This window comes from Ochotona curzoniae, unplaced genomic scaffold, assembly GCF_017591425.1.
Source record: "Ochotona curzoniae isolate NIBS_2020 unplaced genomic scaffold, NIBS_Ocur_1.0 scaffold_3835, whole genome shotgun sequence".
Taxonomy (NCBI): domain Eukaryota; kingdom Metazoa; phylum Chordata; class Mammalia; order Lagomorpha; family Ochotonidae; genus Ochotona; species Ochotona curzoniae.
The window spans coordinates 18,041,764-18,053,825 of NW_024467114.1; the positions used below are offsets into that span (position 1 = coordinate 18,041,764).

The window sequence follows — 12,062 nt, forward strand, 5'->3', positions numbered from 1 at the left end:
ACCCTCATCAACTACTGTTCTGCTGCACTTGCCACTGACTATACTGTGGATATATGGTTGGTTTAGTGGAAAATTACTACTGGAACAGTTTGGGGCTTCAAACAAATACTAGTGATCATCTTGCAAGTCTGGGTTATTACCTGTTCATTTTCTGTTTTGAAGTCAGCCTCAGACTTGTTTTTCATCAGTTTAATTTTGTAATTCATTTTATATGTGATATATTGCAGTATCAGGAACACAGGATGATTTTAATTTCCAGAGAAATATTTCTGGATTTTGTACAATGAGTGAATTTCTCAAAGGCAAACATTCTATTAGTCCAACACAGAATTCTCTGGCACATAAGTGCGTCGGAGATATTTGTAGAATGTGGAATGATTAGGTTGTGCTTGCATTTATTAAACACCTAACTCTTGGTTGATTTTTATCTTATGTGTGTTTGTGTGAGAAACGGATGGGAGAATCTATTAATTTACTCCCTTGGAACTCAGTTGAGGTCTCTTACATGTGTGGTGGGGACCTGGGTGCTCGAGCCAACATCTGCTGCTTCCCAAGATGCACATTAGCAGGAAGCTGGAATCAAAAACAGAACAGGGACTGAAGCCCAGGCACTGATACGGGAGGAGGGCATCTCAAGGGGCCTCTTCATTACTTTACCAAAGATCCACTCTTTGACTTATTGTTGTTTCTTTTAAAGATTTATTTATTTTTATTGGAAAGTCAGATTTGCAGAGGGAGGAACAGAGAGCAAGATCTTCCTCTGCTGGTTCACTCCCCACGTGGCTGCAACAGCCAGAGCTGGGCCGACCTGAAGCCAGGAGCCAGGAGCTTACTCCAGGTGTCCGATGTGGGTACAAAGTCCCAAAACCTTGGGCTGTCCTCAACTGATTTCCCAGGCCACAAGCAGGGAACTGGATGGGAAATGATGCAACCAGGACACGAACCAGCAGCCATATGGGATCCCAGGGCATGCAGGATAAGGATGTTAGCCACTAGGCTACTGTGCTGGGTCCTTTGTTGTCTTTCTAATGAGAACATTTTAGAGTCCCTTAAGTCACACGTATTTCAAAACATGTAATCATAGGCAGGACTTTGGTCTGCAATAGTTTCAGAATATTTTTACATGGGAAAAAAAGCTTCATAATTACTTTCTCTTGTTTTTCTCCCATCCATGAAGTCAGAAGACATTTCTCTCTTCTCCTCTCTCTACATATATACATACCCCCCTCCCTTAAATTTAGTCTTGAAGGTTTCTGGCCTTTCTTAGACTATAATAAATAGGCATTCAGACTTTTGGCTCTTTTGCATACCTCAGAGCACTATTTATCAATCATAACATGAAGTAAATATGTGAATCTCCATTGAGCACAAGAAGTGTTTTCATTTGAATTAGTAAATTATGTAACATTCAGACCCCACTCACATTGAACTGTCAACTCTTGTGCATTCTAAATTTGTCTAATTTGCTGCAGCACACAATAACAAGCATTGCTGAAGAGCTGCAGAGCATGCTCTCCCAGCAGAACTCTGCATACCTGGCGCACGTGGCTTCATGTGAACAGTAGGTAGTGGTGGTTCTGGGTTTTGTCTGCCCACTATCATGTCCCATGTTCTGTCCTCTGATTTATAAAATTGCTTAATTTTGATGATCTTTACAGAGTTGATTAGGGCACAAAGGGTCAAGGGCTACATGAAAGTGGGTAAGACTATTTTTTTCCACATTATTGCTTTCTTTTTTTTTTCTGTATCTGGGGTAAAGGGAGAGATAAAGGGAGAGGCCCCAACCAGCCTCCCACCCATCCTAGGTCCCCAGTGTGGGGCATGATCTGAGGGTCCTGCTCAAGTGGTTTTGATAATTCAACAGTTCTGAATTGCCTGTCTTCTGATTTTTATGGAGACTTCTTCATTGCTTGTGGTCCAGTGGGTTTGCCATCAGGAGGCCTCATGCCTCTATGACCAATAGGGATGAGACCATAACTCCAAATGGATGCATGAAGGGTGCCAACCCCCAGCATCCATGCTTAGAGACAGCACGTGACTCAGAACCCTGAGGCCCTTGCTTAGGGAATCCATCGGAGAAGGAAGCCACATAGGATAGTCTGATGTCACGAGGTCACTCTGTGTCCAGCTGTGCTTGTCTGCAATGGGACTTCCTAGTTAAATCAAAAAACCTTTTTGCTTAGGCAAATTGAAGTTGGATTTCTAGAACTTGCAATCAGTGGAGTTCCAAAAAAATAGGATTTCTTTTGAAAAGTTAAAATAACCACACTATCCATCCTGTCCCAAGTCCCTTCTTACTGTTTGAAATTGCAAACATTTAGATGCTTGCAATTTCAATGATGGATCTGAGTGCAAGACACACTGAGCCTAGAAGCTCATGTCAAACAATTTTTTATTTTCTTATGGTACAAATTAAAAGTGACAGATCTGAAGCTGTTAAGAAATACACAAAGTGCAGCTTTACCGACCATACAGATATTGCTCTAGATTACGTACAGTTTTTTTTTGTTTTTTGTTTTTTTTTAAACATTAAGCAACCTGTGCAGATAAATCAGCTTTGGTTTCAATGTCAGAGCAAGTAAGGAGCTTTTAAATATCCAGTTTGGCTTCTTGGTCACAAGTCTTACCACGTCAACTTCTCTTCATAATTTTCTCAAAACAACCCAGTCTGAATTTTTTTCCCCAGCCCTCCCTCCTGCTGCCCACTCCACACATGGAGAGACAGATCTCGGTGTGGTGCCTCCTAAGTGACCCTGGTGACCAGTCTAGATCATAGCACAGAGGACAAAAATTAAATCACTTGAACAACAAAGGAACAAGGGTGCCGCACATAATCTCAAGCTGAAGACAAGCAAATCACATGACAAAAAGCTCATTACAAAATGTTCTCCAGATTTTACAGTCAAACATGGAAATGAAAATCAATTTCCTTTTTCTCCATTTTTGTTTTTTAGCTTGATCATGAACTGGGTACAAGTAGAGTGCTGAGGTAAAACATGGACGAACAGTTTGTATTTCTTTTTTCTTAAAATAGGAACAGTTTAGTATTGCGAGATTGTCAGCAACATTTAGCCATATCTACACAATGTGCATATACCTACAAATATTGAGCTTTGGTCCAGCGTAGAGAAGACGAGCAAAGGCATTTTACGATTTCTTTTTGGTTATAGCTTGAGTTCTTTGAAAAGCCTCTACTTGTTGTATTATTTTCCTAGCTCCTTTTGCTTTTTTTGTTTTCTCTTTTGTGTTGTGTGTGTATGTGTATCTTTGTGATTACAAAAAAAAAAAAAAAACCCAAAACTTGGTAAGTAAAACTTCTAACTGTTCAAAATCTGTTTTGATTGAAAAGGAAATCCACAAACAAGTGTAAAATACAACAGTATTTTCACTGAAGAATGAAGAAAATAAAGATGGCACTCATTTAAAAATCTGAGAAAGATATTGAAGCTTGAAATACAATCACATATACCCAAAGTGGCTTTTATTTTTTTTGTTGTGGCAACCTCAATCTTCAGTTCATGAAAACATAAGACACTTAAATGCTATTGGTGTGTGAAGTTGTTTACAAATAGAAACAAGAAATGTCATAATAAAACTAAGCGACAGGTGTGCTCCCGAAGATTTAATGAGTTACATAGTATAATTTATAATCCTAAAAATCTGTTCAGGCATCTTTTTATGCCCTGTAGCAAAAAATTTATCTGTAAAAAATTAATATAAGAAGCATTACAGTACCTTATAAATAATTTATAAAACAATACAAAATTATAAAACTATAAAAAAAATCACCACACATGAATGGTTTTATGACTGTGGGATGAATCTCTTTTGTTCCACTCTGGATAATTCCTTTTGTGTTTGCACTGTCCTAGTTATACCCTTCCAATTACAGATCTCGGAACTGAGCAAGCCTTATGTAACTGCTGTCAGCATTTGGTTAAATATTTAGCATCCTTCACATGTTATCTTGTTAGCTTTTCTTCTTGGGGAGCTTGTCTTGATGGAATTTGGAACAGGTCCTAGGAGAATATAAAATCTGTTTTAATCAATACGGTTCTGGGTATCTGGGTTGTTGGCATTTGTGCAGATTTGGAGGTGGAGAAATGGGTTCCATGATGATGTTGGCACTGAGGCTCAGTGGGGGTCCAGTTACTATCAGACTGCCGAAATGGAAGCATCTTCATGGTCAACCAGTTCTGATTCCAGGATTTCTTAGTTTCCTGGCTGGTAGTCTCCTGGTCAGTGCAGGAATCATCTTAGGGTACAGTTACACTGTTGCAGGCACAGAGGCTGCAAGGGAGCCCCCAGAAGAAGAGAATCTGATTCCCAGCAGGGAGGGAGGGAGGGAGTGGGTTAGAGGAAGGAGCTGGCCTTTCTCCATCCATCCATCCAGCAACTGGAGTTGGAATTCCTGTTTTTCGTTTTCTTGTTTACTTCAGGGTAGTGTCATCAGCATGATGAGGAGTTGATTTTTCACTAGTATTCACATTGCACCGGCCAGCTGACTGAAGGTTCTGTTGGGATGAAGGCATCAGCGGCAGGTGCTGCATGCTCACCTGCACGACCCCTCACATCTCGCCACTTTCAGCTGGCTTCCTAGGTTATGGAGGCCCGTGCATCTTCGGAAGTTTTCTTTTGAAAAGGAAATAATCCTCTAGTCCTAATAGTGAATGTGATGTTGTTAGCAACTTTTCTCTAGTTTCTTCTGTAAGGAAAGACACTTTACTGTTAAGATTTCCTGCCCGCTCAAGAACCTAGCTCTGAATTCCAGTAGTTAGGCTCTGTCTGCCACTCTTCACTCCTTTTATGCAACTCCAGGCCAATTTGCTCTCCTTCTTCCCCTGGTCCCCTAAAAATGTTACTCCATCGCTATGCGAATGAGAGATGAAATTAACAGAGTACATGGTGACTGAATGATCCAGTTGCTTTCTTTGTGGCCTCTGTGTGTGTGTGTGTGTGTGTGTGTGTGTGTGTGTGTGCCATGTGTTTGGGTTTTTTTTTTTTTTTTTGACTGAAACCTTGAAACATTTCTTTGGCTATCAGACTTCTGAGAGAAATTGCTTTGCACAGAAGCATAACATAGATGTAAGTATTGAACCAAATGTGCAGCTTATGTTTATATTACAAAATTAGTTTTGGTCAGCTCTCCATGTACGTGGCCAACAGACTGAGCAAAATCCCAAGCTCTGGTGTGGACAGTGAACACAATTACGGCTTATGCCAGTGTGGACAGTTCATTGAGCAAAGCCCTAGCTATTTTGAAGTTTGTCTCGCATTTCACTAGGATCTGAGAGGAACGGACTGCTTCCCCGCACTTCTGTGGCCTGGCGCTGCCCTCCCCCATCCCCGGGAGGCCACGCGTGAGAGAGATGGAGAAACGGAGGGAAAAAAGAGAAGCAAAAAAGCTTCTTTTTTTTGTTTGTTTCTTTTCTCACACCCGCAAGCCATGGGGAGAAGAAAGCAGCGGATGCTTTGGCACAGGGTCCAGGATGCCCCCTCCCTCCAAAACAGAAGAGAAAGGAAAAAAAAAAAACCTTCTCCCTTTCTCCCCAAAACGCAGTCGTGAACTTTGGGGAATGGCTTCATCAACGGCCCCCGCCCCGGAGGTGGGGACGATAGATAGGGGGAGATGGAAGAAATTAGGCTTTCTATTTTTTTCTCGCTAGGACAAATGCAAAAACTGCAACACAAGGAACACACAGAAGAGCAGATGAGGAATGAGCGCGTGGGCAACGCTGCGTTTCGGACTTTGGTTAATAGAGTTCAGTGAGTGAGCACTTAGCACCTGAAAGGACGCAGTTCCTCCTCCAGGTGGCAGGCTTGTATGCGCTTTGAGACAGATACAAGTTCCTGTTTGCTTGTTGTGTGTGTGTGCGGTTTTATTTATTTTATTTTATTTTTATTTTTTTTGGTTTAGTTTTCTTATTTCCTTAAAATGTGTTCACATCTTTCATAGTTTACAGAAAAAAGTATGTGGTTATTTGGCTTGCTTTAAAAAACTGGCTTTGGGGAGACAGGTGATGGGGAACTATCCTAAACACACACACCTTGGGTGTGGTGTACACCTTACTTAAAAATTTTCAAAAAACCCTTTTTCTTTCTGGAAAACCAGCGGACATGTATAAACCATTCTGTCCACTTGGTGGTTTTCTTAGTCTCTTACTTACAAGGGTGACGGTGCCAGGGGGACAATTTTGAAACTTAACCACAATTTTTTTTTTTTCCTTCCTGGAGTCCCAGGGTGGAGCTGTGTCTCGGTGAATTTCACTTCTGATCACGGGTGGGGATCTGTCTTTTTAGGAGTTTTCTTCCAGAGAGTCCGTTAAAGGTTCCAGGGGGACCGCGGTGGGCGGCTCATGCTGTTTTAAGCGTTTAATGGTGTTCTTCAGGGCTTGCCTCTTATTGCAGAACCAAACTCTAACTACTTCCCGGTCATAGTTGAGCTTCTCGGCAATCTCTGTCATTTCCTGCCCCGAGGGGTGTGTGTTCTTCTCAAAGTGGGCATTGAGGATCTCAAGGGCCTGGGGTGTGAAGGAGGTGCGCCGCTTGCGCTTTTTGGACGGTTCGCTCCCGATAAACTCGGTCAGGTTCTGCATACCGGCTCGATGGCGGGCCTCAGCCTCAGCCATCCACCGCTCAAGCACCGGCTTGATCTTCTGGGCACTTTTAGGGGTGATGTCCAGCTTTTCAAACCTGGCAGGATACAAAAGGCCAGGGTTCAGTTTGGCTGTCAGACTGCTAGCTATAGTGTTCTCTTGGGCTTCCTGTGGTAGGAAAAAGTGGCTTCTCAGGATGGTGTGTCTGGGGGGAGAATTGAGAAAGAACAGTCTTACACGGAGTTCTCGGCCAGGGTGGGGCTCCTGCCTGCCTGTCTGCCTGCCTGCCCAGCAGGCCGAGTCCACTCCAGATGCGCAGCCAGCTGCAAGTGAGCCAGCCCCACCCACACCAGCACCCACCCTCCCAGCATGCTGTGCGTGCAAATCTCAGTCTCTCTCTCAGTCTTTCTCTTTCAATCTCTCTCTCTCTCTCTCTCTCTCTCTCTCACTCTCTCTCTCTCTCTCTCTCTCTCTCTCTCTCTCTCTCTCTCTCTCTCGGCTAGGAGAGGCAGGGACTGCAGACGCACAAGCTAACACCATTGAAAACCCAAGCAACTCTCACACCTTTTTCCCGTAGACACTAAGCTTTTCATGATACCAACTCCAGTTCTCTCTCAGAATCCTTACGAAAGCAACATCAAAAACAGCAGCTGTCATGTTCTCTCATTTGCACAGATACTTTATACACTTTACATTTGGTTGCTTTAAAAATTTTCCCATTGACACGGATATGAAAATCTTGTAGCTATTATAGTCAGCAGCGGCGGCTGGGACAAGTTTATAGCTCTGTTTTTTCATCTCTTTTGTGTCTTGTTTTAACTTGTCTCTTTCCGGTCACGGATAATTTTCACCCTATGTAAGTTAACAACATGCCCCCTTTCCAGGTAAAACACAGCCCATTGCTGTTTCACTGTTTCACTCAAACAGCTGGACTCATTGTAATTACTATGGAAACCCCCACTCCTGCGTGTGAAGGCCACCCCCATGCCTTCCAAATGCCGGCCTGCGTAATGGTGTACTTCTGCACTAGGGCATCAAGCTGTGTTTAATGTGCGATATCTACAAACTGTACTTGAATGATATCATTTTCTGTAAATGAGGTCTTCTATATATCAATTGCCATCAGCAATTCTTTGCTACATTGACTTTAGAAAATATGAAGCATCTTGGACAAAATTATATACAGTGTTTGAAGAGGTCATCCTGGTACTCAATTCATACCCACTCTCAATGACATATAAAAAAGTACCAGTTCCTTGTACTTGTTTGCTTTAAATTCAAATGCATAGCCATCTCCAGTAAGATAACTTTGGATACACAGAATCCCTCTCATTTAATAGCATCCTGTGCTGTTGAAAAACACCAGATCGCATCTGATGCCGACAGCCTTTTCTCAAAGGACTAAAATGGACGTGTATTGGTCAGTATATTTTACAAAAGGGTGAGAAGGGGAAGGATTCCTTTATATGCTCTAATCTTGCTTTTGGCAGCACATTTTAGATTTTGAACTTGTGATAGTACTACCGCTATCAGATTTTAAATGTATTTTCAAAGCATTCCCTTCTATGCAGTTTAAGGAGTTGATTTAAAAACAAACAAGGCCAACTACGGCAGGGAAGAACTATGTCTGCTCCTAATACAAATGAAGTATTTATTAATGCTATGTAGTAAGTTGTGTTACTGGTAACAACAAATGCTCATTGCTGTGCTAGCTCCTTGCAGACTGCATTTTCTCCTCCTTTTACACGAAGCCCTAAAGTTTAAATTTTTGATGGCATGGTAATTTGTCTTTAGAGAGTCATGGCACGTGGGTGCAGAGCTTGTGGTAGAGATGTCCACTGAATTGGTGGCATCTATTTTTCCTGTGCCTTTGAAAACAACCCAAAGGAGCATCTTCGCATTGTTGTGGCTAATTAGGGGGAAGAACTGCCACCTGCTCCAATGCTGAATCCTTCCTACCCTGTGAATTCATGGAAATTCTTGCAAAGTGTAAGATCTTGCTCTCTTTCAAGATTTCCTTTTTTCTTTTCTTTCGCTTTTTCTTTCTTCCTTTCTTTTAATTTTAACCTCCCTTGGTAAACAGCTCCAGAATTGGATTGCTGGAGGAAGTGGAGGAAGACCTCCAAGTCGGGGCATCCAATTTTCTGTTCTTGGAAATTGTCCAGGTCTGTTGTTGTTTCAGAAAGTCTTTTGGGCAGCTCCCTGGGGAGGACTTTAGAAATCAACATATTTGATTGGGAATGCCCAAGGAGCACCTGGTGTGTGAGTTAAACTAACAGCACATCAATCAATAAACGGAAATCCTATTTTAGGACTAAAAAGAAGCCAAAAGGATTTTAGCAGCCATACCAAATTGGCAGCAACTTAAAAACCCGTGGCTGCCTTTATCACAAGTCTGTCAAAATGAGACGAAATTAATGTTTCCGAACAGGGAGCGAGGTATTCATATCATGGATGCTGCTTGTTAGTGTTGCTGCTTCTGTACATGTTGTTTGGAATAACATATACAAGCCTTGAAACAAATTTCTCAGCAGTAGTATCCTTGTATAGGCTGAATAAAGGTTATTTTCTACAGGGAGGTATCTTATAAGAAAAAACAGTAGGGGAGACCATAGAAGTGAGAGGATCCTATGGTGCTTTTTGTATTTAACAACAATCAATGGGTTTTATGGAAAATCATTGAGCAAAATGTGAGCTGCAAGCTACTACCCCATACTGATGTTATTTATAACCTTAGTCTTAAACTGCAGGAAAAGTACACTTCCGTCCTTTGGGGAATACATTAAAAGTATAAAGAGCAGATAAAAAGACAGCATTTCATGGATCACCAAGAACAAAATCCACTTAAATGAGTTTAGAGTTGGTTTCTTGGCTTTTCCTGATGGAGGAGGACTCATAAGGCATTGCCCAAGAGGAAAAAGCTCTTACCAAAGTGCCTCTGGTACCTTATGCATAAACATGGGATTAGTGCAACACACACACACACACACACACGCATGCACGGGGTCTGCCTCTGATGACTTAACCCGGATCAACTTGAACGCAACCAAGGCTGGATCCTGTCACTTATTTAATATTGCAGTAATGGTGGGGAGTGACTGGGCACAGTTAGATTGTCATGTCCCCCTTCTGAACCATTTAAAGCAACGACTAGTTTTTAAAAAAAATTATTTTAAAAGAAATGTTTTGAAGCTGTGCCTGGAAAAGGTAAGTTAAAAATTCTTTATGGACAAAAGATGGTTGCAATTTTTTTTTACATGTATTTTCTTAGAAAGTCCTGATAGCCATGTCTAAGCAGAAATACTGGAAATATTCATACAACACAGGGCTGGCAGCATGACAACATGCGCTTAGGACACCTGTATACAGACGCGGTCGGTAGCTGTCAGGTTGTGGGTTAACCAGCAAGGCTCCCAGCCCAGGTGGTGTCTTCGCAATGAGAGCGCCTTGGAAGTTCTTAGTTGACAGGAGTTATCAAGCCAGGCCCACTCAATTTACTTCAACATCTTTGTTTGTATCCGATCACCCTCCCAACATAGCTACCCCTAAAATTGTTCCCACACTCTGCCCCTCCAGCTATGCCCAACCGAAGGAAAAAAAAATGAGTGGAGCCGCGAGGACCACCGAGGTCCTGGCCTGCCACAAGAGGTGATAGCATGCGGCGTGGTTACCTGCAGATGGCCGACTGGCTGTACGCAGGGCCCTCGGTAGCACTGAGAGCCTGCCCCACCTGAGTCTGGGTCAGGCCGAGGGACAGGCGCCGGATTTTAAAAGCTTTGGCAAATTCTCGGATCTCCTCCAGATTAACCCCATCCACCTCACCCGCTGCCGTTTGAGGATCTGTGGAGATGTTTTTAAAAATAGGATCAATATGTCAACACACAACTGAGTGATATCCACTTATTACGTTTTATAAGGAAGGGCTCTCTGTAACAGCGGTGCAGTAGAGAAAGCCAATATCAGTCTCTGTCTCCTAGGTAAGACGCCTGCCAACCCATACCCCCTAATTCATTCCACCGTCACAAGTCATCCTTCTAGGTGCTTCTGTCCCAGGTGAGAACGCAGCCCACGGCCCACTCCCACCGCCACTGTGGGACAACAGCATGTCCCTTAAGGCTTAAATACTAGCCAGCAGGGCAGGTACTGGCTGCGAGCGTTGCAACTCTGTTGCCTATGAATAGGTTCAATGGGCGGCAAAAATGAAAATGCCTTCATTTGTGATCTTCAGTGCTAAAATTTGCCCTTGAAGCAAGCAAGCAGTGGTTTGCCTTTTTCCTGCATCTGGTCACAGAGCATCTGGGCTAACAGACCGGTCTCTTTGCCTAATTTCTTATGTTCCCGTTGGCTTCTCAGAAGAGCATGCTTATGACGCTGCAAGAACAGCATTGTCTTTTTTCCCCTCCCATAGCAGCTTACTGATGTGCAGGCTTTTGTTCCCTGAAAGGGCACATAATAAAGAATGCTTACAGCAGGAAGGCTCCTTTGGTGCTGGATAACGCAGTCAATTTAGGACTTATCAAGGGAAATGACACAACAGCTGGAGAATGAAACTCCCCCCAGCCCCGGCCACTGATTCCTGGGTAAATGAAAGTGTACGCTAAGCTGGAGCCAGCATGGGCTGCAGATGGTAGGAGACCTCAAAGTGCTGCCCCATCCTGCCTGTCGTGAAGCCATTCTCCCTTACCAACCTCCATTGTTCTTCCCTTCATTCTTCCTGCATAGGTGAAGAGTTCTCTCCCTCTTTCTGCACAATAACCCATCAGTTTCAGGGAATAGGAGTACTTGGCCCGGGGCTGTGTGTTCTCAGGGTACAGAAATATGAAAAGAAGCAAACATTCGCCTCCCCAAAGTGCTAATTTGAAGGATCAGTATTTGTATCAATGCAGGGTGGTGCTTGGGACTTCCTGTAGATTCCTATCACTGAGGAGGGATTCCTTTCTGCCTAGGGAAACAAATCGGCATTATAGGTATCCACTGGATCTCTTTGACATTAAAAAAAAGTCCTGTAGCATTTTCACATGCTCACACTTTTGTTTCAGAGAGACTAAAATTTCAAAAGTGATTCCTGGGAATTCTGAGGAAGGAGGGAAACGAGAGAAAGTTTCAGTTTCTGTCTAGAGGGGATTGGAATACAAAATGGATGGGATCACTCCTGTTCTTTCCCTTCCTCATTGTAAGTCTGCCTTCCAAATAAATAGCCTTAAAGAAGAATTATAGGCCAACAGGATGACATAGTAAATAAAACTTCCACCTGTGATGCTGGTATCCCATGAGAGCACTGGTTTAATTCCCAGCTGCTCCACTTACAGCCTGGGAAAAGCAGCAGAGGATGGCTAAGGTGTTTGGGCCTCTGCACTCATGTGGGAGACCTGGAGGAAGCTCCTGGCTTCTGCCTGGTCCAGCCTTGACTGTTGTGGTCATTTGGGGGATGGAAAGATTTTTCTCTTGCTCTCTTTCTGCCTCTCC

General features: G+C 43.0%; 1 protein-coding gene across 1 annotated transcript in view; it reads right to left on the reverse strand.

The window, feature by feature from the left end:
- Window positions 1-6,296: 6,296 nt before the first annotated feature.
- Window positions 6,297-12,062, reverse strand: part of POU6F2 (POU class 6 homeobox 2) — a 400,555-nt gene continuing 394,789 nt past the window's right edge. Inside the window, exons 9-10 of the mRNA XM_040964984.1 lie at window positions 10,268-10,436; window positions 6,297-6,801 (exon numbers count right to left, since the gene is read on the reverse strand). Of these exons, the coding sequence (XP_040820918.1) occupies window positions 6,297-6,801; window positions 10,268-10,436 (674 nt within the window). The remainder of the gene's footprint in view (window positions 6,802-10,267; window positions 10,437-12,062) is intronic.